The 27,881-nt window shown below is 43.7% G+C and overlaps 4 protein-coding genes across 4 annotated transcripts; 1 reads left to right on the forward strand and 3 right to left on the reverse strand.

Moving 5' to 3' along the window:
- Positions 1–282: 282 nt before the first annotated feature.
- LOC307141253 (uncharacterized protein) lies at positions 283–9,004 on the forward strand (the record flags this gene model as incomplete). Its single annotated transcript, XM_079841309.1, has 2 exons — positions 283–854; positions 7,539–9,004. The coding sequence occupies exon 2, from the start codon at positions 7,856–7,858 to the stop codon at positions 9,002–9,004; it is 1,149 nt and encodes a 382-aa protein (XP_079697435.1). The 5' UTR covers positions 283–854; positions 7,539–7,855.
- LOC307140524 (odorant receptor 131-2-like) lies at positions 1,495–2,430 on the reverse strand (the record flags this gene model as incomplete). The annotated part of the gene is made up of 1 exon (XM_079840086.1): positions 1,495–2,430. One exon carries the CDS (start codon positions 2,428–2,430, stop codon positions 1,495–1,497), a length of 936 nt encoding a protein of 311 aa, XP_079696212.1.
- On the reverse strand, positions 5,213–6,148 carry LOC307141252 (odorant receptor 131-2-like; the record flags this gene model as incomplete). Its single annotated transcript, XM_079841308.1, has 1 exon — positions 5,213–6,148. One exon carries the CDS (start codon positions 6,146–6,148, stop codon positions 5,213–5,215), a length of 936 nt encoding a protein of 311 aa, XP_079697434.1.
- Positions 9,005–14,630: 5,626 nt separating the features above from the next.
- Positions 14,631–15,450, reverse strand: LOC307141254 (odorant receptor 131-2-like; the record flags this gene model as incomplete). Its single annotated transcript, XM_079841310.1, has 2 exons — positions 14,631–14,638; positions 14,721–15,450. 2 exons carry the CDS (start codon positions 15,448–15,450, stop codon positions 14,631–14,633), a joined length of 738 nt encoding a protein of 245 aa, XP_079697436.1.
- Positions 15,451–27,881: the final 12,431 nt, after the last annotated feature.

Genomic DNA, 27,881 nt, shown 5'->3' on the forward strand with positions numbered 1-27,881 from the left:
TTATACTCCAGATTCGACTCTCGAACACCGTGCTAAACGTTTAAATATAGCTATATTAATTTACACAGCCATTTTACTCACCTCGTTCAATCAACTTGCTGTCTCGTTACTATTACTGCTGTTGCTTTCTACCGTTCTGCCATAGGTTTCGACGTAAACTGCCCCCTGCTGGGTCAGAGCAAAATGTCAAAGGCGGGAAATTAAAATATAGTGTCGCTCCGCCTCGATGTGTCGCACCGCCCCAATCGTCCAGACTGCACTCTGGGGTTACTCGCTGAAACTGTAGCGGGTTGGAGGCGAACCGTATGGATCGTACGTTTGCATGCGTTGAGGCTTGCGTGGTGCTTGGAGGACGCTGGGTGTTTTGATGAGAGCGCACGAGCAGATCGTGAAGTTGCGCTTTTGAATTCTTCCGGGAGAAATGGATACCCGCGTTGGATAACGCTTGCCTGAGCGCGTTGACGGTCCATTTCTGGACAGGAGGGACTGAAGGGCTTGCTGCAGATGATGCTGCTGCTGCTGCTGCTGCTGCTGCTGATGATGATGATGAAGGACGAGATGAATCACGGCGAGGATTAGCCGAGCCCCGTGATGATCTAGATGGAGGAGGAGAAAGAGGTCTCCTTGAGCGAGGTTTTTTATGCTGGTTTGTGGAGCGGAGAGACCGGCGACCTGGACGATCAACTGGTGAAATGTGCAGTGAAGGAGGATCCAAACTGTTGGGAGAAACGCGTGCAGGTGTTTCTGGCACGTTAGAAAGTTCGTCGTCGGAGGGAAACAATTCGATTTCTTGGAAGTCAGTCATGATGCGGTTTGGGCGGGTCAAATGCTGCAAGAACTAACAACGGGAAGAGGTAAGCTGCTGGCTTTATACCTTGGTATTAATTGGAAGATTAGATGGGCGTACTTCCTCCCGAAATTACGTTTAGTAACTTCACTTATTGACCACATAAGCATCCTCACTTTACAGCATTTTTACACAAAGCTTTTCACAGTACTGTAGCTTTGCCGGTACGTTTCTTGAAGCGTCTTGGAGACGTTGACAGTTCTTCTGGATTTAGTCTCAGTTTGTTCATGTAATCGCAGACTCGATGATGGTGAGATCAGATCAATACCGGCTGCTGTGCATACAAAAATCTCACTGGATTATTACAATTAATGGCAAAAGGAATGTTTGGAAATGTGAACAGATATTGCCTACTGACACACTACAGCAAAACATATAAAGCCATTTTTGTTTTGATGAAAATACTAACATGCCTGAGACTTTAGCCCAGTACTGTAGGGTGATTTCAGGGTTATTGGGACACTTTTTGCCATTGAGATGACTTTGAAAAAGTTTCCCAATCACCCTGAATTCACCCCTATATGATTGTGGGATAAACACAAGATTACAGTGCCTTCCAATTTTTTCCGAAATGTATTATGACTGCACAAAAACATACAGTATATAAGCAAATAAAGAAAACAAACTAGCAAAATGACCTTTTTTGTTTACTGTTTGGTTGATTCAACCTTTGCAATAGGTAATTTACATGAAAAAAGTCCCTTTATATGATTCGAAAAATGTTTATCCCGAACACCATAAATCAGAGGCGTAAGAAGTCTTGGTACAATGTTTGTTAAAAGATAATTTAAAAAAAATAAAATTTTCTTCTGCTGTTCAGTAACAATTTGGAGATAAATTTTGTCTAACACAGGAGTAATGTAGGACAGCATACAGAGCAGGAGCTGTGCTCCATGTAACAGGATGGTGCTTTGGGCCTTTTTTGCTGAGAATTTATCAGTGGCTCTTCTGGCCGCAATCATCACACGACAATACGTGAATACAAGAATTACCCACACGACAGATGCGTAAAGCCCATGTGTAACTTTGTTCAGTTCTTCATGATACGGCGTGTTATACACAGCAGTTGTACTACAGACAGTACCTGTTGTAAAGATAGATAAAGGACGTACAATTACTGTGACAATCAAGTCAGCCAATCCAGGTATAACCCCTACACCCCATATCAGAGAGATAAGGATGTACGTCCTGCGCACGGTGCAGATCTGATGGTGATGCAGTGGTTTGCAGATGGCGATGTAACGCTCAACGGCCATACCGGCCAAAGTCAGAGGAGTGTTCTTATGAGTTGTTGAGGCTATTGTTAGAAGGATAACACAGAACGGGAGAGGAACCTTTGGCCATACATAAGCCATCACAGAAAGTGTAACACTGAAAAAAACCATGAGCATATCATTGATAACCAAGTGAATATATAATATATATCTCGGATCATTGTAGAAAACTGAACTCCTGAAGAATATGAACACAAATACTCCATTGATCGAGTTAATTGTGAACCCAAAAAGAACAAGGATGAAATTTCTAACTACAGCATCCGTAAATCTGTCTTGAGCACTAATTTGAGGCATTGTAGAGTTCATTGTCCATGTGCACTTCAGTGACTCAAAAGGTTTTTTTGTTCTTTTGTTGAGGCTCGTTTACCCTGTAAGATATCAATGACAGTCCAAAGTCCATCAAGCATGAAGTTGATATCCCAAAGAATTTGTCATGTGTCACCTGATATAGAAATACAAAGGATAGGATTTTTGTTGAACATGCAATACAAACTCAGTTATTGTAAATTGATAAAAAAAAAATCACCTTAACTGTTTGCTTAATCCAGTTTACTTCACTCCAGAAGTGAACTGACCAGTTTATATACACATTTGAAGAGAGAATAAGCGAGGGAGGGAGGGAAGGAGGAGAGACAGTGAGTGAGCAAGACCCTGACTTTTTTTTTTTTTTACTCTTACTACGGCTACTCAACCAAATGAATATGTTGACATGAAAAACTGATTTAGAATTCGATTTTTTTTTTTTTACCTACACTAAGAAACAAAATAGTCAATTACAATAAAAACCAACTGGTCAGGCAACAAGATGAACAAGTTTATTTGGGTTTTCATAACATAATGTTTATGTTTGTTTACTTAAAGGTGCACTATGTAACATTTTTGCAGTAAAATATCCAAAAACCACTAAGCCATTGTTATATATTTTGTTCAGTTGAGTACTTACAATATCCCAAATGTTTCCAACTATTTGTAAATCGTGAGATGCTATTTTAACCGAGGAACCGGGACGTGTGAGGGCGTGGCCTGTCGATGACATCATATCCGTGTTCCCCTCGGTTTTATTCTGCAGAAACGCTTTACTCACGAGGTGTGTGTTGCGTTCATCTTATTAACAATCGCTCCAGCGGTTCCTCAGCTCCACAACACTTGCTCCTGCTCTGCTTCAGACTACAGTAACGTTAATAATCACATCCATCAACATGATTTCTGCCCAAGTCCTTTCCCGATTCTTTCCCACCGGCTGTGAGGTGAAGACCACATGTCCCAAGATTCTGTGCTCAAACGTGGCGTCATCAAACTACGCCATTGTTTTGAACAGGCGACCTCTAGCGGACGGAAAAGTTACATAGTGCACCTTTAACTGGAATAAGTACCCTGAAACAAACAGCAGGACAAGGTAACAGTGCACAATATTTTCCCCCTTCAGATATCAAGTAATAAAAAAGGCTAATAAGATATTTAAATATTCAACTATATTACTGATCAGCTCATTTCAATTATCATAAAGTCATAATTAAGAGATAAAAAGTCCAAAATATGATTTTAAGTCATAGTGATAAAAAGTTGAAAATACGACATGCTAAGTTATAATTATAAGATGAAATGTTGAAAATATGATTTTAAAAGTCCTCATTATTAGATAAAAAGTCACAAATATGACATGCTAAGTCATTGTGAGATGAACAGTTGAAATTAGGACTTTAAAAATTCTGAGATAAAATTCGAAATTTTGAATTTAAAGTCAAAATTATGACTTAAAAAATCTAAATTATGATTAAAAGTCCTAATTATAATTAGGACTTTTTTATTCAGCTGAATAAAATTATGCTGCATTATTTTCCTGTTTAACACTGTAAAGCTGCTTTGAAACAATCTACATTGTTAAAAGCGCTATATAAATAAAGTTGACTTGACTTGACTAATTATGAGAAAAAAAGCTGAAATTAGATTTGAAAAAAAGTCTAAATTATGACCAAAACACACAAAGACATTTAAGAGATGAAATCACTTCGCTTTTAATTTTTTGATTCACACTTATAATAATAATATTCACGTTATTGTTTTCATTTTGTGTAATATTTTTATTTTACATGCGTTTTTACATTTTGAAATCCGTTTAACAACAGAAATGAATAAATCAAAACTTACTTTAGCTTTTCATCTAAAACAAAATTGTCCTCTCATAAGTGAGAAGCTCTGAAGCATCTGTGTGTGAAAAGAGCGCTGGAGAAATAAAGATGACTTGACTTGATTGATAGCCACATCAACTTTCTGAGCAAAACTGAAACAATGAGCAATACAATAAACTATCTACACTTAAATATAAAGCTTATGTTTGTGTTTAAATTCAAAGGTAAATGAGACAAATTCATAGAGAGAGAGAGAGAGAGAGAGGGAGAAAAAATTAAGCATATTATTTTCCAATAGTTTTTTAAACATATCAATATTCATGTTTGTAAAATGTTAGGCGAGTCTTCACAGCACAGTGGCCTATGATATTCTTAATTCTTTAACAATAAAGATAATTTTTGTCCTTTGTAAAGGATTATCACCCAAAGACATTACAGGTAAATATAGGCTAATATATATATACAGTGAGAAAAATAAGTATTTGAACACCCTGCTATTTTTTAAGTTCTCCCACTTAGAAATCATGGAGGGGTCTGAAATTGTCATCGTAGGTGCATGTCCACTGTGAGAGACATAATCTAAAAAATAAATCCAGAAATCACAATGTATGATTTTTTAACTATTTATTTGTATGATACAGCTGCAAATAAGTATTTGAACACCTGTCTATCAGCTAGAATTCTGACCCTCAAAGACCTGTTAGTCTTCCTTTAAAATGTCCACCTTCACTCCATTTATTATCCTAAATTAGATGCACCTGTTTGAGGCCGTTTGCTGCATAAAGACACCTGTCCACCCCATACAATCAGTAAGAATCCAACTACTAACATGGCCAAGACCAAAGAGCTGTCCAAAGACACTAGAGACAAAATTGTACACCTCCACAAGGCTGGAAAGGGCTACGGGGAAATTGCCAAGCAGCTTGGTCCACATAATGATTTATGATTATCTTTTTAGCTCACTGCTTGGTTGATTCAACTTTTGCATTAATTAGCCTACATGAAAAAAGTCCTTTCATGTATTTACAAAATTGTTTATCTCGAACACCATAAATAAGGGGGCTAAGTAGTCGTGGTAGTAAGTTTGTAAGAAGATAATTGAAAAAGGTGATTTTTGTCCGTAGAGTAGGTAGAAGTTGTCCATAAATCTTGTCTATAACAGGAGTAATGATGGACAGCATACAGAGCAGGAGCTGTGCTCCATGTAACAGGATGGTGTTTTGGGCCTTTTTTGCTGAGGATTTATCAGCGGTGGCTCTTCTGGCCGCAATCAGCACTCGACAATACGTGAATACAAGAATTACCCACACGACAGATGAGTAAAGCCCATGTGTAACTTTGCTCTGGTCTTCATGGTACGGCGTGTTATACACAGTAGTTGTACTACAGACAGTACCTTTTGTAAAGATAGATAAAGGACGAACGATTGAAAGGAGAATCAAGTCAGACAATCCAGGTATAACCCCTACACCCCATATCAGAGAGATAAGGATGTACGTCCTGCGCACGGTGCAGATCTGATGGTGATGCAGTGGTTTGCAGATGGCGATGTAACGCTCAACGGCCATACCGGCCAAAGTCAGAGGAGTGTTCTTATGAGTTGCTGAGGTTATTATCAGCAGTGTAACACAAAACGGGAGAGGAACCTTTGGCCATACATAAGCCATCACAAAAAGACTTACACTGATAAAAACCATGAGCATATCATTGATAACCATGTGAATATATAATATGTATCTCGGATCATTGTAGAAAATTGAACTCTTGAAAAATGTGAAAACAAATATCCCATTGATGCAGTTAATTATGATCCCGACCAGAACAGTTGTGAAATTTTTTGCAAAAGCTTCTGCATATCTGTCTTCTGCCGTGTACAGAAGCACTGTAGAATTCATTCTTCTGTTGCACTTCTTGTGACTCTTATGAGTGAACGTACTTTTCCTTGGCCTTTTGGTCGATCTTGCTTTTCCTCCAAATGATGTCCACGACTTTCTGAAGTCCATCAAGTAGTAAGATGAATATTTTCCATCTGTGTCATCTGATCTGAAAATAAAATAGATGCAGAATATTTAAAAGTGAGAAGCCCTTAGCAACACGTGAATCACAAAATACAGCATATAACGTACCTTCTCACCTTGCATAGTCGACTGATTTGCCTCGAGATGTTAAAACTGACAGGTTTAAATACTTTAGATGAGGAAGAGGAGACAGAGAGGGAGAGAGAAAAGGAGTGGGGAGGGAGAGAGAGAGAGAGAGAGAAAAAGACAGAGAGGGAGAGAGAGAGAGAGGGAGAAAAGAGAGAGAGGGAGAAAAAGCCAACACATTGGTAATGTTGAGAACTATTTGAGGAAATTTTCAGCTTTAATTAATATTTAATGAAGAATTTGATTGACAGTAGTGGTTCTTGAGGCAAAGTTGTACTGAACAAGATGATCCAACATATTGGGCCCTGTCATAGGCTACACCAGGCAGTTATCATAACACGTCCAGCTCCACGGTTTTTAAATATCAAATGCACTGGTGCATCTGTTCACCCATGGGCGTCTGGTCTGAACACCAGGTGTGATCAGGAGCATTGTTGGAGCGTTGCTATTGTGAGGAACTGAAAACCACTGACCATTGACCAACACACACCGGCTCTAAAGTCAATAGCGCAGTATTTGTGTGTTATTTAAAGGGTGTGTTAGTAATACGTGCCTATAGGTGGTGCACAACGCGCGTACACTCTGATTATTACACACACACAGGGACGCGCAGCAGCACACACATGTTTAAATATTAAAAATAAAAGGTTCAGCGTTCAGTTTTTCCGCTTGCAAATTCCGCTCCATGTAAATAGCTAATTCGCCATGGTACGAGCGCAACTGGCTTTTAAAGGGAATGGGAGATGAGACTCTGATTGGTTTATTGCACGTTACTCCCAAAACAGCACTGTGTCTCATTGCAGTAATTGGCGTGGAGAGACCGCCAATAGGCATCGCACTTGCCTATTTTAGGCATCGCACTTGCCTAAAGCACACACCATAACCACTAAGCAATAAGTTAAATAATTACTCATTAAAATGCGCTAATTTGCAGACAAATGCTTGGTCAATGTATTGCAACCACGAACATACTTAGTCACCGTGAAATCCAAAATGAAAAACTTTATTGCAGTATTTATAATAGATGACTGTGGCGGAGGGGGCGTGGTTTCGCGAGGTCTGCAGCGGGAGAGAGAGGGCGGAGCCGAGCGGTGAGTAAGTAGGTCAAGTGCAGATCACAAACACCTGTGTCTCATTGCAGTAATTGGCGTGGAGAGACCGCATAAAAGCCGCTGCGGGACGAGAGAATGGAGAGAGAGAGACACTGGGAAGCTGGGACTCGAGAGATCACAGTGCTATGCAGAGAGGACCTGCCCAAACCGACGATTGATCCAGAGAAAGAGTTTATATGAACGTTTATGTTGTGCGACGCGCACACCCTTTTGAATATTGAGAAAAGAGAAATAAAAGAGTACTCACGAGTCCCAGTAAGCCGACCCCGTCTTCTTCCTTCCCACACCTACACGAACCTCACTACACTGGTGCCGAAACCCGGGAAGGTAGAAGATCGCCGCCGCCATGCAGACCCCGCCAAAGACGCCACTTGCGGACCTCGTCACCTCGCTCGCCGGTCTTCACCAAGAGCAACACCAAGATCTGCTGGCCTTGAGGGAGGAGCAACAAAAGCACTTTGAAGCCCTCCTTCGGGCCCAGCATGAAGACCGGGAGCTGTTCCGGAGCTGGTTTAGCCAGGGGATTCCGGTCATCCCCCAACCCACCAGCGACTCGGCCGCCGCCCTGCACCTCTCGAAGATGGGCCCGGAGGACGATCCGGAGGCGTTCAACGACCTCTTCGAGAGGTCCGCCGAGTCCAGGGGATGGCCCAAGGCGGACTGGCCGATGCGGCTCCTGCCACTACTGTCTGGGGAAGCGCAGGTAGCCGCCCATCAGCTGCCAGTCCAGAATCTTCTGGCTTACGACGACCTCAAGCTCGCGATTTTACAGCGGGTCGGCCGGAGCCCCGAACAGCATCGCCAGCGGTTCCGTACCCTGGCCCTGGATGAGTCCGGCCGGCCCTTCGCCTTTGCGCACCAGCTCCGGGACTCCTGCCGCAAGTGGCCCAGTCAAAGCGACGTCGAGGACATCATCGATCGTGTGGTACTGGAGCAGTTCGTCGCGCGGCTCCCCAAGAAGACCGCGCAGTGGGTCCAGTGCCACCGCCCGACGTCGCTGAGCAAGGCCATCCAGTTGGTGGAGGATCAAATGGTGGCGTGCCACGGGGTCGGCGAACCCCTTCCTTCTGCCTCTCTCTCTCTCTCTCTCTCTCTCTCTCTCTCTCTCTCTCCTCTTCTCTCCCCACCCCCTCTGTCTCCAGACCTGTCCCTTTTCCCAGGACCCGTGGCGGCGCAGCACCCAGGCCGGCCCCACGATGGAGGATGGGCGGAGTCAGTGACCAGCCGGCACCTTCCCGGCCGGCGCCGAGGGGAGGCGCTACACCGCCGGATCCATACCCCTCTTCCTTCGTCCCCGCGCTCTCTCCACGCCATTCTGCCGACCTACTTCCGGCCACTAGGGCAGCGGGAAGGTCTGGGCCGGCTTGTTGGCGCTGCGGGGATCCGGGCCATTTCATTGATCGCTGTCCGGTCATGGAGGTCGGGACGCTGGTCCGGGTTCCCGACGCTCCACAAGCCGCCCCTGATCAAGCTGGACTGTACCTTATACCTGTGAGTATCAAGGGGGGTACTTATCAGGCTCTGGTGGATTCCGGTTGCAACCAGACCTCTATACATCAAAGCCTGATTCAACCTAAGGCGTTGGGTAACAGCCGTGTGGTTACGGTGAGGTGTGTGCACAGGGAAGTGGTGAACTATCCGTTAGTGCCCGTCACTATTCAATTTAGGGGACAAACGCATAGTGTCGAGGTTGCAGTTAACCCGCATCTCCGGCATCCGCTAATTCTGAGAACCAATTGGCCAGCAAGTTATTGGGGCATTTGTGCGCGGATGGAAGGGAAGATGGCGGTTGCTCAGTTGGGGGAGGCGGAAACGGGACCTCTGGCGGCGGTTTCAGGGGAAACGAGCGAGCTGGAGACACCGGTGCTCACAGAGCGCGATGACTTTCCCCTGGAACAGTCCCAGGATGACACGCTTAAAAATGCGTTTAATCAGGTCCGTTCCATCGACGGCCACCTCCTCCATCCTGATCAACCACTCTCCTTTCCCTATTTTGCGGTTATAAAAGAAAGGTTGTATCGGGTGACCCAAGACGCCCAGTCAAAGCAGGATACAACCCAGTTGTTAATTCCTAAAAGCCGCCGGGAAATGCTTTTCCAGGCGGCTCATTCTAACCCGATGGCCGGGCATTTAGGTCACACAGCTACGTTGAACCATCTCATGGCCCGGTTCTTCTGGCCGGGCATTCACGAGAATGTACGCAAGTGGTGTGCGTCGTGTCGTGAATGTCAGTTGGTCAATCCACCGGCCACCCCAAAAGCACCATTGTGCCCACTTCCTCTGATGCAGGTCCCCTTCGAGCGAATTGGTATGGACCTCATCGGGCCATTAGAACGGTCAGCACGGGGGCATCGCTTTGCATTAGTCCTGGTGGATTATGCAACGCGATACCCGGAAGCAGTTCCACTCCGCACTATTTCAGCGAAAAGTGTTGCGAGTGCGCTGTTTTCATTAATCTCCCGGGTGGGAATCCCGAAAGAGATTCTCACCGATCAAGGCACGGCGTTCATGTCACGGACAATCCGCGAACTATACGAGTTATTGGGCATTAAATCCGTTCGCACCAGCGTCTATCACCCACAAACAGACGGTCTGGTGGAACGTTTTAATCGCACGTTGAAAACAATGATTCGGAAGTTCGTTCACGAGGACGCCAAAAATTGGAATAAATGGCTAGAACCTCTCTTGTTTGCTGTGCGCGAGGTCCCGCAAGCCTCCACGGGGTTTTCCCCCTTCGAGCTTCTTTATGGGCGCCAGCCTCGGGGGGTGCTGGATGTCCTTAGAGAGACTTGGGAGGACGGACCATCCGCGAGCAAAAACGAAATTCAATATGTCCTGGACCTGAGAACAAAACTCCACACTTTGGGACGGCTATCAATGGAGAATTTGTTACAGGCCCAGGACAGACAAAAACAGACAACAACAGAGGGGCTAAGTTACGTCAATTTGCACAGGGAGATAAAGTGCTTGTGTTACTCCCTACCTCTAGCTCTAAATTGCTCGCAAAGTGGCAAGGGCCCTTTGTGGTCACACGGCGAATTGGGGACCTCAATTATGAGGTTGTGCGTTCAGATAGGGACGGGGCACGTCAAATATACCACCTCAACCTATTAAAAAAATGGTCAGAGGTGGAGTCAGTGATGTTGGCGACGGTGGTGAGCGGAGAGGAGGATCTCGGGCCAGAGGCGGTTCAAAAGTCCCATTCTCTCGCTCTGGCCCCGGGGGGGGATCACCTCTCGCCGTCCCAACTCACTGACGTAAAAACATTACAGGCCGAGTTTGCCGACGTGTTTTCGCCCCTAACTGGCCGCACCGACCTCATTCAACATCACGTTGAGACCGAGCCGGGCGTGGTGGTTCGCAGTCGGCCATACCGTTTACCTGAACACAAAAAAAAAGTAGTTCAGGCTGAATTAGACGCCATGCTAGAGATGGGGGTAATAGAAGAGTCCAGCAGCGACTGGGCCAGCCCGATAGTTTTGGTTCCAAAACCTGACAGCTCGATCCGGTTCTGTGTGGACTACCGTAAGGTAAACGCGGTGTCGAAATTTGATGCGTACCCAATGCCAAGGGTTGACGAACTGCTTGATCGGCTAGGGACCGCTCGATTTTATTCGACACTGGACTTAACTAAGGGTTATTGGCAGATCCCCTTGTCTCCAATGACCAAAGAAAAAACCGCCTTCACCACGCCGTTCGGGTTGCACCAATTTGTCACCCTTCCTTTCGGCTTGTTCGGGGCTCCCACCACCTTCCAGCGTCTGATGGACAGAATTCTCCGGCCGCATGCTGCGTATGCTGCTGCCTATCTCGATGATATCATCATCTACAGCGCAGACTGGCAGCGGCATATGCAGCACCTGCGTGCTGTCCTGAAGTCGTTGAGAAGGGCGGGGCTCACGGCCAACCCGAAGAAGTGTGCGGTTGGGCGGGTGGAGGTAAGGTATCTGGGCTTCCACTTGGGTCATGGTCAGGTGCGTCCCCAAATTGATAAGACCGCACCTAAGACCAAAAAGGAGGTCAGACATTTCCTGGGGCTAGCGGGTTATTACAGAAGGTTTGTGCCTAATTATTCGGACCTCGCTAGCCCACTGACTGATCTGACTAAAAAGGAGGTACCAGATATGGTTCAGTGGACGGAGCGGTGCCAGCAGGCCTTCACCCAGATAAAGGCTGCTCTGTGTGGTGGGCCGCTCCTTCAGGCTCCTAACTTTTCTCTCCCTTTTTCTCTGCAGACGGACGCCTCGGACAGGGGGCTGGGCGCAGTCCTGTCCCAGGAGGTGGAGGGTGAAGAGCGGCCGGTGCTGTACATTAGTCGTAAGCTCTCTAAGAGAGAGACTATGTACAGCACCATAGAGAAGGAGTGTTTGGCCATCAGGTGGGCCGTTCTCACCCTTCGCTACTACCTCCTGGGGCGGGAGTTCACCCTCTGTTCGGACCACGCCCCCTTGCAGTGGCTCCACCGCATGAAGGATACCAATGCGCGGATCACCCGTTGGTATCTAGCTTTACAGCCTTTTAAGTTCAAGGTGATCCACAGGCCGGGTGCACAGATGGCTGTGGCTGACTTCCTCTCCAGGAAAGGGGGGGGGGGGCTGCAGGCCGGATGGCTCCCCGTCCTGAGTCGGGCGGTGGGGGTATGTGGCGGAGGGGGCGTGGTTTCGCGAGGTCTGCAGCGGGAGAGAGAGGGCGGAGCCCAAACCGACGATTGATCCAGAGAAAGAGTTTATATGAACGTTTATGTTGTGCGACGTGCACACCCTTTTGAATATTGAGAAAAGAGAAATAAAAGAGTACTCACGAGTCCCAGTAAGCCGACCCGTCTTCTTCCTTCCCACACCTACACGAACCTCACTACAATGACTTATCCATGAACATTTTTATTAGATGGCGGCAAAAAGTCTTTATGAGTGAGTCAGAACAAGGAAGTTGTTTTAGCTCTGTCATGGGATCCACTTAACTTTTAAAGGTCAAGAAACACTTTCGCTTTCCTCAGCAGGTATTCAAACAAATTTTTTATAATGGATACAATATTTTGGACATAGGCCTGAAGAATGAATGCTATATCAGATGCAGGTAATACACTCGTTTAATTGATCTCTCTCTCATAATAATAGTCTACATAATACAATAATAATCTTCAATGAAGCGTTACTAGCTCTAAAGTGATGTTTTAGAATTGGTAACAAAGGCTTGGGCTCAACTGTCAAACTGTCAACATGAGATTTTGAATCCGTGGCACAAAAGAGGGTTTTTGTTTCTTCACGCCGTCGAACTGTTGTATAAATGCAATATCACACTCATAACCGTGCGATATGGCTGTATATCAGCATGCTGCGATTACCTACGACACTCTGTCTGTGATATTGCCAATTTCTCACGCCACGTAAACGTCAGACGTTGTTATAGGAAACAAGCCGAAAGTCGCTGCAGAAACAAGGTTGTGTTGGTGCAAAGTGCTGGACGAGCATAAAATGACAATAAAACAGAGAGTTTTGAAACCGGCGGAGACGACAGTACTGAATAAAGCCATGCAAATGTTACAGACCCCATGCAAAGGGCTGTGTTGGCAGATTAAAAAGTCCCTGTGAAAACAGGAAAAGAAATGAGGAGACAGGAGCGTGTGTCGCACATAATCCCCAGCAATTTTTATTCAATGGGTTTTTTTTTTTTACATTGTAAACCAATAAAGCTTTATCAATAAAATATATTTCTTTATTTTCTTTTTTATTAATGCACAAATGGCATTTTCTTTTTCCTCTGTCAAAACAATACACATTTAACATCTAAGTTACTGATTTTGATAATCAGATCTGCCACCATGTTACTTTAACATAATTTTTTTTTCTTCTGCATTAGCAGGAAATATCTGCATTACAGTTTGCACTGCAGTTTAAAACATTTAACTGGAGAAGTGCATTAATTGACATTTGTGTCACACATGAACTCTAATTAACCAAAAACAAATATAATATGGATTAACAAATAATGAACATAATAACCTGATAACTGGAGTCGGTTTGAATAAAATTAAACACATTTCACGAGCACATGCGAGCATTTCACAGCATCCACAAAATGGCGGATGACCTACGCATTTTCAATATATTCACACATCAGAACATTTATATACAATATTATTTGCAATATTTTTGCAACATAAACATAAACATATTAATCTAATGACTCGTGTGCATGTAGTTTTGTTGTCATGAAAGTCATACCTGTGAAAACAGGACTCTGTACGACTCTTCCGTTCACTTTCAAAATAAGAGTCCCGATCTCACACAGCAAAAGATGATAAAAATATAAGAACATATTAAATAAAAAAAAAAATGAAAAATAGTATATGGAAAATAAACTTTTTCTTCCAAAATCACAATACCCAAAATGTGTACATACTTTAGGGTGTCACACAAACCAGTCTCCTATGCTGCCTCAGTCATGTTGTAAATAAAGCCCTATTCAGATAGTAATTGTTTCTCGTGGGGTCATAAGGTGTTTTAATAATTTACAAGGGCTGGTCAGTGATTTTATTGATGTCCAAATCCAGAATGTCAGTGCTTTTCTCCCACCACCCGCGTAAAAATCCCCTGCCGAATTACCTAATGTTTTTGACAAACACTAAGGTCGTGTGGTGATTAAATTGCCGTCCGAATCCACATCTCTTGAGTTTTCAAGAATATATCACTTCAAAATTCACTATCCTTTTTGACCACTACAGAGCACTGCATGGTTCGCTGTAATTTGGATGCATTTTAAAGATCTAGACTTTTATTACAGAAATGCTGGCAAGTATTTACAAGAGCATTAACATACAGAACCATATAAAAAGTCATCATATAAATATTTTTAATATATGTATATAATATTTCTTCTATGGGTATTTCATACATGGTATAAACCTATATCTTCATACATCGTGAGGATGTGCTAATAATGTATTGCCTTATATGAAACATATGACATCACTACTCGAATAAGGGAAATATATGTACATATGTTACAGTATTCACCCTACTTTGCTGGTATAATATGTGTCCCTCTCACTTGTTTGCAACAAAAATACACTTTGATACGCTCAAAAAATTGTTTGTCTCTCAACCCGTAGATCAGTGGGCTTAGTAACCTTGGTAGAACATATGACAGCAAAAAGAGAATAATCAGAATAGTTGCCCGAGCCTGAGGAAAAAGATCTATAAGCGCTGTACTGATGAATGGGGTGATATAGGACATCATACACAGCAGCAGCTGAACTCCGTGCAGTAGGATCGTGTTTCGGGCCTTTCTAGCAGACACTCGATCTGCACTCGCAGCATTTGCTGCGGAAAAAACCTTGAAGTAGGTGAAGATCAACGTCATCCACACAAACGACAAGTACACAACATTCACCACGGTTTCTTTGACTGTGTGTTGCAACGTGTTGTAAATGAACAACACGTGGCATAAAATGGCAGTTGTGAAAAAGCTTGCTGGTCGATTTGATAAAGCGATGAATATATCACTCAGACCTGGCGCTGCTGCCACAGTCCATATGACACAAATGAGCATGTACGTCCTCCGAACTGTGCATATTTGCGAGTGATGTAGTGGCTTGCAAATGGCAATGTAACGCTCAATGGCCATGCAGGCCAGATTTAGTGGAGAGTTCTTGGTGACTGTACTAAGCAAAAGCAGCACAACAAAACAAACAGAGGCATTGAAGATGCGCAAAACATACGTTGCGACTTGTAAGCCCACAGAAATTGACAGCATAATCATGTCATTGATCACCAAATGAATGTATAAAATGTATCTTGGGTCACTACAGAAAATGGTATTTTTGAAGAAGACAATCACAAATGTTCCATTGATATAGTTGATGGTTAGGCAGAGGACTACGCTGAGGAAGTTCTTGATGAACGCGTCATAAAACGGATCCACTGGAACGGTGCTGTTCATGGTTATGATCCTGTAACCTGTGATGGCTGAAGAACTGAGCTGGTTAAACTACTGTAAGTACACTGTTATATGTTGTAGAGTCCCGACACTCAATGTTAACAATTCAATTATCCGTATAAAGTTGTACAAGCTCACTTAAAGTATAGATAAAAATGCATAAGAATTATAAAAGCATTGAAAAGGCATTCACAGTGTGTAAGACTGGTAAAACAAACCTGCCGTATTGGCCTCAATGAAATTCATGGTAGTCAATATATACTTATGATGATGCAATTGTTCTCTCTAAGGTGCAAACTGAACAACTGAGGTTTTGGGCTGAATTAATGAGCTTCTTTGAGCTTGATCGAAATGTATTCTTTTATAAAATAAACAGAAAATAGTACAAACTTTGCTAAATTGTGATTGTCTTGAACAAGAATTAACTTATTAATAAAACATATTATTTTAGCTGAAGTATTTGTGTCTTTTGCTCCGTGTGTCTGAGGGAACACATTTATGCAATTTTTAAACAAAATAAACACATTTTATGATTTATTTTCACACAAAATCTGTTGCTTCATCAATGTTCAATACAAAATTTTTTTTTTATATATATTCTGCAATCATACACTATGGGAGTAGGGAAAAGCACATTTTTCTTAACGTGTGTGGTAACACTTTAGAATAATGGTCATTAGTTAACATTAGTTAACTACATTAGTTAACATGAACTAATAATGAACTGCATTTATAAAGCATTTATTCATCTTTGTTAATGTTAATTTCAACATTTACTAATACATTATTAAAATCTTGTTAACATTAGTTAATGCACTGTGAACTAACATGAACAAACCATGAACAGCTGGATTTTTATTAACTAATGTTAACAAAGATGAACAAATACAGTAACAAATGTACTGCTCATGGTTAGTTCATGTTAGTTAATACATTAACTAATGTTAACTAATGACCATTATTCTACAGTTACCAGGTGTGTCTTTTGTCCCGTTTTACCCTATTCAAATCTTTATATCCGATGTCGATGGTGCCAAAACATTGTTCAACAGTTACACAATGTGCAGTGAATATGTTTAACAGTTTAGATTTCTTTTCAAACTGTTTCAGTACACAATCATACGTATTTGTTCCACTGAGTAAGGATGTTTTCTGTATCAGCACATGTCCTTGGGCTGTTAAAATGCCTCCTACACATGAACTCTCTTCAGAAACCGGCGTTGCCTACAAATCATTGATGTGGCACAGCAGTGAACAGAACATCATCCAAGCTTTTGAGAGAACTGGCCGACTGGTTTTACTCTCCGTGCTTTAGAGATAAAGTATCTGAGCCAATACTTGCGAAACTTCTCATCCCTGAATCCATATATCATTGGACTGAGAAATCGTGGGATGATGTAGACCAGAAGAAAATTAACATAACGGATCTCTAGGCCATACATCGGAAACAGCTGTATGAGCGGAGCTTGCATGGACGGCACGACGAAGGCCAGCATGCACAGCAGCAGCTGAACCCCATGGAGAAACACTGTGTTACGGGCCTTCTTGGCCAGCACCTGGTCAGTGGAGGCCGCACGGGCCGTCAGCACGATCTTACAGTACGTATACAGTAAAGTCAAGAAGACAAAAGAGAAATACACACTATCAAACACGCAGTTCTTGTAATAGATAGACCTGTCTCGAAATAGGAGCGAGTGGTCGCAGAAAATGTACGTGTGGAAGAACAGTGGTGGTTCTTTGGCGACGGTGATGAAAAGGTCTGTGAGCGGGGGAATGAAGCTCAGGAGGAATATCGCCCCGATGATCCACATGGTGCGTGTGACTGTGCAGATGTGGCTGTAGTGGAGGGGGAGGCAGATGGAGATGTAGCGCTCCAGGGCCATGCCGGCCAGGATGAGCGGGGTGGAGCGGGTGGTCATCACAGCGGTCATGATCAGCGGACAGCAGGTGGATGCCAAGATCTTTGAGAAGGCATAACTCACCTACAACAGGAGATATGATGACACAATATACACATGTCAGACCATGACATGGTTTCATTATACAGTTTGTTTGCATCCATTCAACTTTTTTCAAGGATTGTTCGACAACAAATGACTTTCTAAAAGCAGACAATATCAAAACAAAGTTGTACAGGGTATATTTTACACACATTCACCTACAAGCACATACACATTTTACATTTTATTTTTTATAGACTTTTAAAAACACTACTGTTCAAAAGTTATGGAGTTAATATTTTTATTCTGCAAGTGTGCGTTAAATTGATCAAAAGTGTCTTTGTTTATAATGTTACGAAATATTCTATTTCAAATAAATGCTGTTCTTTTGAACTTTATATGTATCAAAACTGATGCACGGTTTACAGCACAGCTGTTTTCAACATTGATAATAATCATAAATGTTTCATGAGCATCAAATCATCATATGAGAATGATTTCTGATGGATTATGTGACACTGAAGACTGGAGTAATGATGATAAATTCACCTTTGATCACAGGAATAAATTACATTTAAAAATATATTCAAATAAAAAAACTGTTATATAATTTAAATTGGAATAATATTTCAGAATATTCACGACCATATTAATTCAAAATTCAAATTCAAAAACACTACTGACTCTTTTGAACGGCAGAATACATCAAACTGGCATCGAATGCATTGCCATTCAGGTATTTATAAGTGTAGCTTTAATGTTATTTTTGGCCCCATATTTCATATTAATACTAACCACATACAAGGCGGTTACCAATGTCAGTTGTACGGCATCATTAATGACCATGCAGATAAACATGATATAACGTGGATCTTCAAAGAAGAAACTGTGCTTGCGGAAAGTGGACACCATACTGCAGTTAAAGACACTGAGAGCCAGCCATACAAGCATGGCCACGATGTTTTTAGTGAGAGCAGCGCTGAAGCTGTCCCGTGGTATGAAGAGTAAAGTAGAGTTACCATACTCTGAGATGGCACTGGAGTTCATGTTCTCAACCTGACATGAGAAAGCACACACAGTATATATATAACAATAGGCTATACATTCTGCATTGTACCATTCATCTTTTAATCAGTAAAGCCATATAAAAACATGCATGAGAATGATTTATTAAAGAGTCTTATAAGCAGTATATAATAGCTACAGTTAGTTAATCTTACCTAAAATGCCTCCTACCCTTCCCTGAGAGTCCCAGCCTGTGGTGAATCTTATATACTGTATGGATGTGATATAGATCAAGGTGGTTGATTGGAGGATGCCCAGAAAACCCTTCAGGGGTTTGTCATTTTACTCCATAGCACTCGTTTGTTTTTCCCTTGCATGGATAAAAGGATGTAAACAGAGGTGTAAAACAACACACGTTAAATTAGCTTTTTTTTTTGCCAAATCAAATGTTATTTATAAAGCACAGTAAAAACAACAGTTGCTGACCGCTGTGCAAAAACACTATAAAGCACTATAAAGACTGAGAAAAGAGACATCACACACTGGTAAGATGATTTAACCTTAGACTATAAAAGCAGTTACTAGCCTGAGCAAAAGATATTTTAACTTCAGATTCTGATTAAACTAATCTGAGAGAAACCAGGAGACTATCCACAGTTTTGGCCCAGTAATGGAAATCAAGCACGATCACCCCTCAACTTTAGTCTGGATCTTGGAATGGTTAACTTTTCTCAGACCAGACAACCTCAGAAATGTATTTGGATTAAGAATGACAGAGAGGTTTTGAGGTGCTGATCTGGTCAGAGCTTTAAATACAAAGAGTCAAAATTTTAAATTAATTTTGTAATGGATCGGCAACCAGTGCAAGGAATGTATCGGTTACTGACCAGAAACGTTATGTCGAGTGACGGCATTAGGGGTCATACTTGGGAGCGACTGATGCTAGAGGATGCAGCCGTTACCTCCTTGTTAGAGTGTCCGACTCTCATGCTGGTGGACCCGGGTTTGAGTCCCGCTTGGAGGGGGGATTCATGCAGGTGGGGTTACATTGGTGCTGTGACCCGGATAGGAGTGAGGTTTTGGGGGGGTGAGTTTAACGGAGGCCAGCTAGTAGTTGCTGTGTGAGTAAACCTCACTCTTCTGATCTCAAGAGACGTTTTAGCGACTGATGCTAGAGGTTGCAGCCTTTACCTCATTGTTAGAGCGTCCGACTCTCATGCTGGCGGACCCGGGTTTGAGTCCCGCTTGGAGGGGGGATTCAAACAAGTGGGGTTACAACAACAGTGCTAAATGTCAAGGTTCTGCCCACAAGGCTATCAGCGCCAATAGGGCTCGGGCGCTGCGTTGCATTCTGGGACGTGGCGGCCATGTTGATGGCCTCGCGAATGTAAACATACAGCAAATCGAACGAGGAGAAGCAGAGTTGGGAGAAAGAAAAACTATGTTAAAATCCCGAAAAGGATGTGGAATTTACCGGGATACGTTAAATAGGGAAGCCAGGGACCGGTATATGGACAAAATTGGAACTATTAACGGTTTGGATTTATATGAAATTTGCAGTTCACAAATGGATGGGTTCAGGAGCTGCAGACCATGAAGCCTATGTAACGTTAACCTTTTACCTTGAAGCATTCTGCACCGTTCTGTGTTCTCGGGTTGCACTAGTTGCAAATAAACACTGAAAAATATCTGATTGTGTGACACTTCTTACTTTTGCACATTATACGGTTATTGCGATTGTGTGACACTTCTTGCTTTTGCACATTATACGGTTATTGCGATTGTGTGACACTTCTTGCTTTTGCACATTATATTGATTTAAGTATATTTATTTTGAAGATTGTGGGTATGGATGCAACAGACACTTTTGGCTGTATTTAATGCATATTTATTTTATTTCAACGCTAGGGCTCATGTTTGTCAGAGCACAACATACATACACAATCTTATAGAGGAATGTCATGTCTTCGTCCTTGCTTGGCAACACCATGTGAATCGGTACTTTATCTGACAAAATAGTGTACTTGTTGCGGACGGTTACAATCACCCTTTCCACGTGAATTCGGAGGTGGGCATTTTTTCTTGTGCTCCCCACATCTCTTGCATCCAGCTGACAGCGTTCTTTTGTGAAAGCAGGGATCTTTACCTCGGCACACATAAGTCCCACACTGTCCTTTATGTCAAAGCCGCGATCAGCCAACACCATATCCCCAGGTAACAGGGGATTTTTTCCCATGGCGATTATGTGATCTAGTGTTACACCCCACAATGCAGCAACGGTTTACCATGGTTTCCAATAATAACGCCAAATTAAGACACACGACTGAGAGGGAGCACGTCTATAAACAGTGCGCAGTAGTCCGAGTAGCAGCAAATGAGGCCATCAACATGGCCGCCACGCAAAGTAATGACGTCATACGCCCGAGCCCTATTAGCCAGCAACAGTTTTGTAATTATTAGAACCTCATTGTGTAAGAAACACAGGGGGAATCCAACGGCAAACAATCCAGCTGTCGGAATCCGTTTCCCCACCACCGTGATGACTCGAACTCGGGTTACCCGATGCGCAACAGCGATACATGTCAAAGCGACCGTATTAAACGATTTAGAAAGAAAGTCTGTGTAAACTTGAATGATTAGCTACACATCAAAAATCACTGATCACAGATCAGGCATTAATGAACACTGTTACTCACTGTTTGTGGCGGTGCTGTCGAATCCATATTGTAAAAGTCTGTTTGTAAAGCCTGTGCTGACGTCGTGACTGATAAACTGAATCCATTTTCTCTAAATTCTCTGAGCGAACTCGGTTTACACCAATCAAAATTTCTAGTCACTTGGGGATATACAGGCTAGGGGAACTCATATTAATGATAAAAAAACCTCATAAAATGACATTTTCATGCCATGGGGCCTTTAACGCTGACGCCCTGTGTGAATGCAGCATTATAGGCCCTCCAGGCCTCTGGCCCCACTGTACACAGTCCCCATTCTCAATCTATGTCATTTGAGTTTTAAAAAAATGTGCAAATGTTAATATTCACATGTAAAACTGATATTATAACTTTTTGTTGACTATATCCTTGCATTTTTAACTACTTGCAGATTTTTTTTCTTTTTTTCTTGCAACTCTGCAGGAAAGTAGCCCTCCAGGAGCAGGGTTGGACACCCATGTTCTACCATAAAATGAGTGTGTGAAACTCAAGAAGGTATCTAGTTAAAAATGCAAAGCTGTAGTCAACTAAAAGTAATAATATCAGTTCCCTTTCGAGAGTACTCTCGCATTGCGTTTGCTAAACGCTATGGGGGAATTCCTTTCCTCGAGATATTGAAGCAAATTTTTATCCTAAAAATACCATATAACACGCAGTGCAGCTGCACAGCTCTCAGCAGGAAGCTGCTGCATGCTGATTGGCTGTGCCGCTGCAACTGCAGCAACCTATGGCGAGACCGCTGGGCGGGACGGACCAATCAGGTCCTTCTATATTCCCGCCACAAGGGGCAACAGAATTTGCATAGCCAATGCTCTCACAAAAAGAGTTTTTTCTCTGTAGGCAGTGTGCCAGCATTAAAGCATGTACCCCTACACTCAATCACTCCCCCATGTTGCCCAGCCCCCTGCACTCAGGTGGCTGGAAACACTATCCTCACAGTCAACGAGCCCGTGCTCAAACGCGCTCGCCTGTACACAAGCACCAATATTCTATGTCCCCCGGCCCCCTGCACTCAGGCGGTGGGAAACCATTCCCTCATATCATAAGCGCCACCTTAATGCAACATTATCGGGCCACCGAGTCCCTGTTACTCAGCGACTCGCCCCACAAATTAATTCAGCCCCTGGCTTCGAAGGCCGAGGCCTGGCAGGCCATTCCCGGCATTTCAAAATGGGTGTTGAACATAATAGAACAAGGTTACTCGCTACAGTTTGCTCGCAGAACACCGCGCTTTCGCGCCGTGGAAGAGACAACGGTGAGAAGCGACACAAGTCACGTGCTTCGAACCGAGATATCAAAACTGTTAATAAAATGGGCGGTGGAAGCCGTACATCCCTCACAGAGCGAGTCGGGCTTTTACAGTCGTTACTTCCTTGTACCAAAAAAGGACGGTGGTCTCAGACCCATCCTAGAGCTCAGACATCTGAACAAAGCCCTTATGAACCGCCCGTTCAGAATGTTGAGAATGAAACAAATCCTCGCGCACATTCGGCCGGGAGATTGGTTTTCACTGTGGATCTAGAGGATGTCTATTTCCACATACAAATAGCCCCTCATCACAGGCCATTCTTGAGATTCGCCTTCGAGGGGAAAGTATACCAATACAGGGTGGTACCCTTTGGTCTATCTCTGGCTCCCCGCACGTTTACGAAGTGCATGGAAGCGGTGCTAACCCCGCTGAGGCTTCGGGGAATGAGAATTCTCAACTATCTCGACGACTGGCTCATTCTCAATAGCTCAGTCAGAGATACAGTTATTGAACCACAGATCTTGGCTTCTCAACCATTTAAAATGCTTGGGCCTCAGCATCAACGTGGCAAAGAGCTCATTGTCTCCCACACAGAACGTTTCGTTTCTGGGAACAGTATTGGACTCACTGCAGATGAACGCGCGACTGACGTCACAGCGCACGCTCTCTGTTCAGAACCGAGCGGTTTCCCTCAGGTCCGGTCCACTCACTCCTCTCAAACACTTTCAGAGGATATTGGGTCTCATGGCCTCGGCGGCGCCAGTTCTCAGGCTAGGTCTGTTACACATGCGCCCCCTACAGCGCTGGCTGAATCGCCGCATTCCAGCTCACGCATGGCTCTCGGGCCGATTAAAAATCAAGGTAGACCACAGCTGTGTGTTGGCTCTGGCTCCTTGGAAAAATCCCGTCTGGTATCAGACGGGTGTGAGCCTGGGCACTGTTACGAAGTGGAAAGTTATCTCGACAGATGCATCCAACCAAGGTTGGGGAGCCCTTCACGAGGGCAGGCCAGTCTCCGGTCTCTGGTCAGACTCGGAGAAGAGCCTTCACATAAACTGTCTAGAGATGAAAGCGGTCACGCTATCGCTAAGAGCTTTCCTTCCGTACATAAAGCACCACCATGTCCTGGTCCGAACGGACAGCAGGTCAGTGGTAGCCTATAAAAATCGCCAGGGCGGTCTAAGATCTACCGATCTGCACACAAAGGCGGAAAAAGTCCTAATATGGGCAGAGCGCAACCTGAGTTTGCTGAGAGCGACTCATGTGCCAGGCATTCTGAATTTGGGTCCGGACATGCTGTCCAGGGGCAAAGTGTCCCCAGCAGAGTGGTCTCTTCACCCACATACGATTCAGACAATTTGGGGCAGGTTTGGCAAAGTGGATCTTTTTGCCTCACAAGACAGTGCTCAATGCCGAATATATTTCTCCAAGCACAAGGATGCGTTGGCCCACGAATGGCCCAACCTTCCTCTTTATGCTTTTCCCCCAATCTCAATGTTACCTCAGGTCATAGAGAGGATCAGGGAGAGCAAGTGCGCTGTGCTTTTAATAGCCCCGCTTTGGAGAAATCAACCATGGTTCTCACCACTGAGTCAGATGTCAGATGCAGCTCCGTGGCCGATCCCGCTGAGGAGAGACCTCCTCACGCAGGCGGAACGGCAGATCTGGCCTCCCCGTCCCGATCTATGGGTGCTTCATGTCTGGCCCATCAACGGGTACATGAGAACCTCTCTGAAAATGTATTAAACACTATTTCTGAAGCTAGAGCCCCCGCGACCAGGCGGCTATATTCAGGCAAATGGTCAGTCTTGTGTAGGCCAGACTGGTGTAAAGCACGAAGCCTGACCCACATAATTGTGAAGTGTCAGAAGTGCTCACTTTTTTTACAAGAGCTGCTAGACGCGGGTCGTTCCCCCTCCATGCTCAAAGTTTATGTGGCCGCTATAGCAGCGCATCACATTCAAGTGAACGGACTGTCACTGGGAAAGAACGATCTTATCGTGCGCTTACTTAAAGGGGATAGAAGGCTTCACCCACCTCGCCCCCCTTCAGTCTCTATATGGGACCTGTCCACGGTCCTGGATGCCATGAAAGGCTCTACATTCGAGCCTCTGCATTCGGTGAGCTTAAAGCTCCTGTCACTTGAAGCAGCAGATGAAGCGGCAGGTCAGATACCTGTCTCTTCTTTTATACACATATCCTTTTCAATGATTCTTTTTACTATATCCATAACCTGAATAATCAAGGATAATCAAAATAAATATCTCTTTCTCTGCTTTCATATGTAATCTAGAGATGATTGTAATTCTGTGTGAGTTCATACCTTTATATATTTAGTTTGAGGATGATTTTGTAGTATTAAATCTAGTCTCCCCTTTCTGCTCTGGGTTGACCTCCAGCCATGCATGGCTCACTCTCGTGAAGGATAGCTGTGACGGTATCGCTGTTTGGGTATTGAGTGTTATCTTGATAGACGGTCATAATCCCCTGACATTAACTAGAGTGTGATGCCCTAGTGCTTGGATGTGTGTGTGTTTCACAAGTTCTGTGCAGGTTTGTTGGAGCTATCTGATCGGGGCCTGACCCCCCTCCCGACATGCAGGTGCCCTTTACGACGTCCGAGGCCAATCTTACCCTTATGGGATTGATGTTGTGACGAGCATCCTGACTAAACTACGCCATTCCGGCATATATATACATGTGTGACAAATGTTTAGACTTTTAGGTCTCCGTAGCGAATTAAGGCTTAGGCCATCTGTTATTGTTGATGTAATCAATGTCCTTGTAACCAGTATAACTGGTGGGCAAAATTCTCTGTGAGTTAGAGTCTGGCCTGCGATTCCATGAGAGACTCTGACGCTGGCTTCTGCTGATGAAACTGCAAACTATTCTTCAGTAAATTTCTTTAATTAATCTAACTCTTGACTCCTGGTCTTCATTCAACATAGGCCTATCTGGTCTCTGGGTCTAAAACTGTGTCCCCAACACACTAAAGACCGCTTTTCTGCTAGCGATCGCATCAGTTAAGCGAGTGGGTGATCTGCATGCGCTCTCAGTGAGCGCCTCTTGTCTGGAATTTGGGCCAAACGATTCTAAAGTCGTCCTCAAACCAAGGCATGGATATGTACCTAAAGTGCTTTCAACTCCGTTCAGAGCACAGGTCATTTCACTTTCAGCACTTTCATCATCGTTAGATGAAGAAGATGCTAATTTGCTCCGTCCTGTCAGAGCGCTGAGAATATACATAGAGCGTTCTGCTGCTTTTAGGCAAACTGAACAGCTTGGGTGCGCGGTTACAAAGCAGACCTTGTCACGATGGATAGTGGATGCTATCTCGCTGGCTTATTAGTCTAAAGATCTCAGCTGCCCTATAGGCGTCAAAGCCCATTCTACTAGAGGCATGGCCTCTTCGTGGGCTTGGTCTACTGGCATTTCTCTGAATGATATCTGTGCGGCGGCAGGCTGGGCCTCCCCGTCCACTTTTATCAGGTTTTATAATTTAGATGTTCCTGCCTTACAGGCTGGGCTTCCTGCTGTGTAATACATTTAACCTTTTAAGGCTCGATAGTCTGGTCTGGGTTAAGTATTTGTATAAGTCCTAAGCACATTCCTTATACGCCTCGAATTATCTTGTCATTCATAATTCTTAGCCCGACTATGTCTGGTCTACACATATATATATAGATATACAGGGAGTGCAGAATTATTAGGCACGATGATTTTCTGATCATATTTTTTTTCCAGGCACATTTGACCAATTCCAAACCACAGTAATCCTAATAACTACTATTGATTTAGTATTTAATAATGTATAAGTGATATATAATTGTTCATGAAGGCTGGAAATGAAAATCACCTTATATTCAGGTGTGCAGAATTATTAGGCATGTTTTCTTTTACAGATAAATTGAGCCAAAAAAGAGATTTAACTCAGACTGAAAAGTCAAAAAGTATTAAATGCCCATGAGAAGGATGCAATACTAATGCAATACTAGACATTGCAGTTAAGGCATGACCATTGGACAGTGAAATGCTCGTTGGGTCAGCAGGGTCAGACAAAAACAGGTGGTGAAGAAAAGACACCTGTTAACTGCAAAAGAATTAAGAATTAAGGTGAAGAATTAAGGGTGAAACCATCAGGAACCCTTTAGTCTCCAGCGCCACCATTTTCCAAAGCTGCAACCTACCTGGAGTCTCCAGAAGTGCAAGGTGTCAGGATCTCAGAGACTTCAGTTAGGTAAAGAATCCTAAAAAATGACCCCCACTAGATAAGAATCACAAGCTGAAGTGTTGTAAAATACATGAAGAAGGTTTTTTTATAGGCTTTATAGGTTTTATAGGTTGAGAATGACTCTTGAAGGACCAGCACCACATCCTCTAGTACCACTGTTTGAAGAATTAATCTTCCAGAATCATAGGATATGGTCATATTTGCGCACCCTCATCAGGATCCTAGCAGCGCTGTTCTGAATATACTGCAGCTTCTGGAGATTTTTGCCAGGGATCCCGATAAGGATCGCATTGCTGTAGTCCAGCCTGGAGGAGACAAAGGCGTGGACAAGCTTCTCCGCATCTGCCAGTGTTAGTAAGGGACGAAGTTTGGCAATGTTTCTGAGGTGGAAGAAGGAGGTCTTACACAGATGCTTGATGTGATCTTCAAAAGTAAGTTGGGATTCCATTCTGACCCCCAGGTTGGTGACTGATGTGGAAAGTGGAATGTCCTGATCAGAGAAAGCAATGCTGGTGATAACGGATTTCCGGACCTGAAGTGGAGTGCCGACTAGGATTGCTTCAGTCTTGGTGCTGTTTAGCTGCAGAAAGTTTTGCTTCATCCATGCCTTTATCTCATCCAGGCAAGTGATCAAAGTGGATGGAGTGAGGTCAGCAGAGGGGGGAAAATTTGTCCTTAGGTAAAGTTGAGTGTCATCAGCATAGCAATGAAAAGAAATCCCATGCCGGCTGATGACACGGCCAAGGGGGAGCATGTAGAGGATGAACAGGATGGGGCCGAGCACTGAGCCTTGAGGGACACCGCAGGTGATGTTGTGTGACAGGGATGTAGCTTCTCCCAACGCAACATATTCAGTTCTCCCAGTGAGATACGATGAGAACCAGTTGTGGACAGAGTCAGAGAGCCCGATGGTGGAATGTAAACGGTGAAGGACGTGAGCGCGTTGTTTGTGTTTGAGCTCCGTCAAATTGATTCATAATCCTTGATTTTCTTCTTAATACTCGATTACAAACGAATACTTTCTATTATTTACAGCGTGTGAACATATCTCCGATACGATTCTCTATAAAAAACAATCGGATTGCTTTGATATCGCTACTTATATCCGAACTTCCGCTACTAGCCGTAGCCCGCTAGCCTTGCACGCGTGGTAACTTGTTTAACGTTACACCCGGTAAACACTGATAGCTACAATTCGCCATCGTAGCACTTCTGCTACAATGGCGAATAACTCGGATGTGTGTCTAATGTTACCTTTGAGTGCAGGTGAGGACACGTTCGAGCTGCATTCGGTG

This window comes from Gobio gobio (assembly GCF_949357685.1).
Source record: "Gobio gobio genome assembly, chromosome: 17".
NCBI classification, from domain to species: Eukaryota; Metazoa; Chordata; class Actinopteri; order Cypriniformes; family Gobionidae; genus Gobio; species Gobio gobio.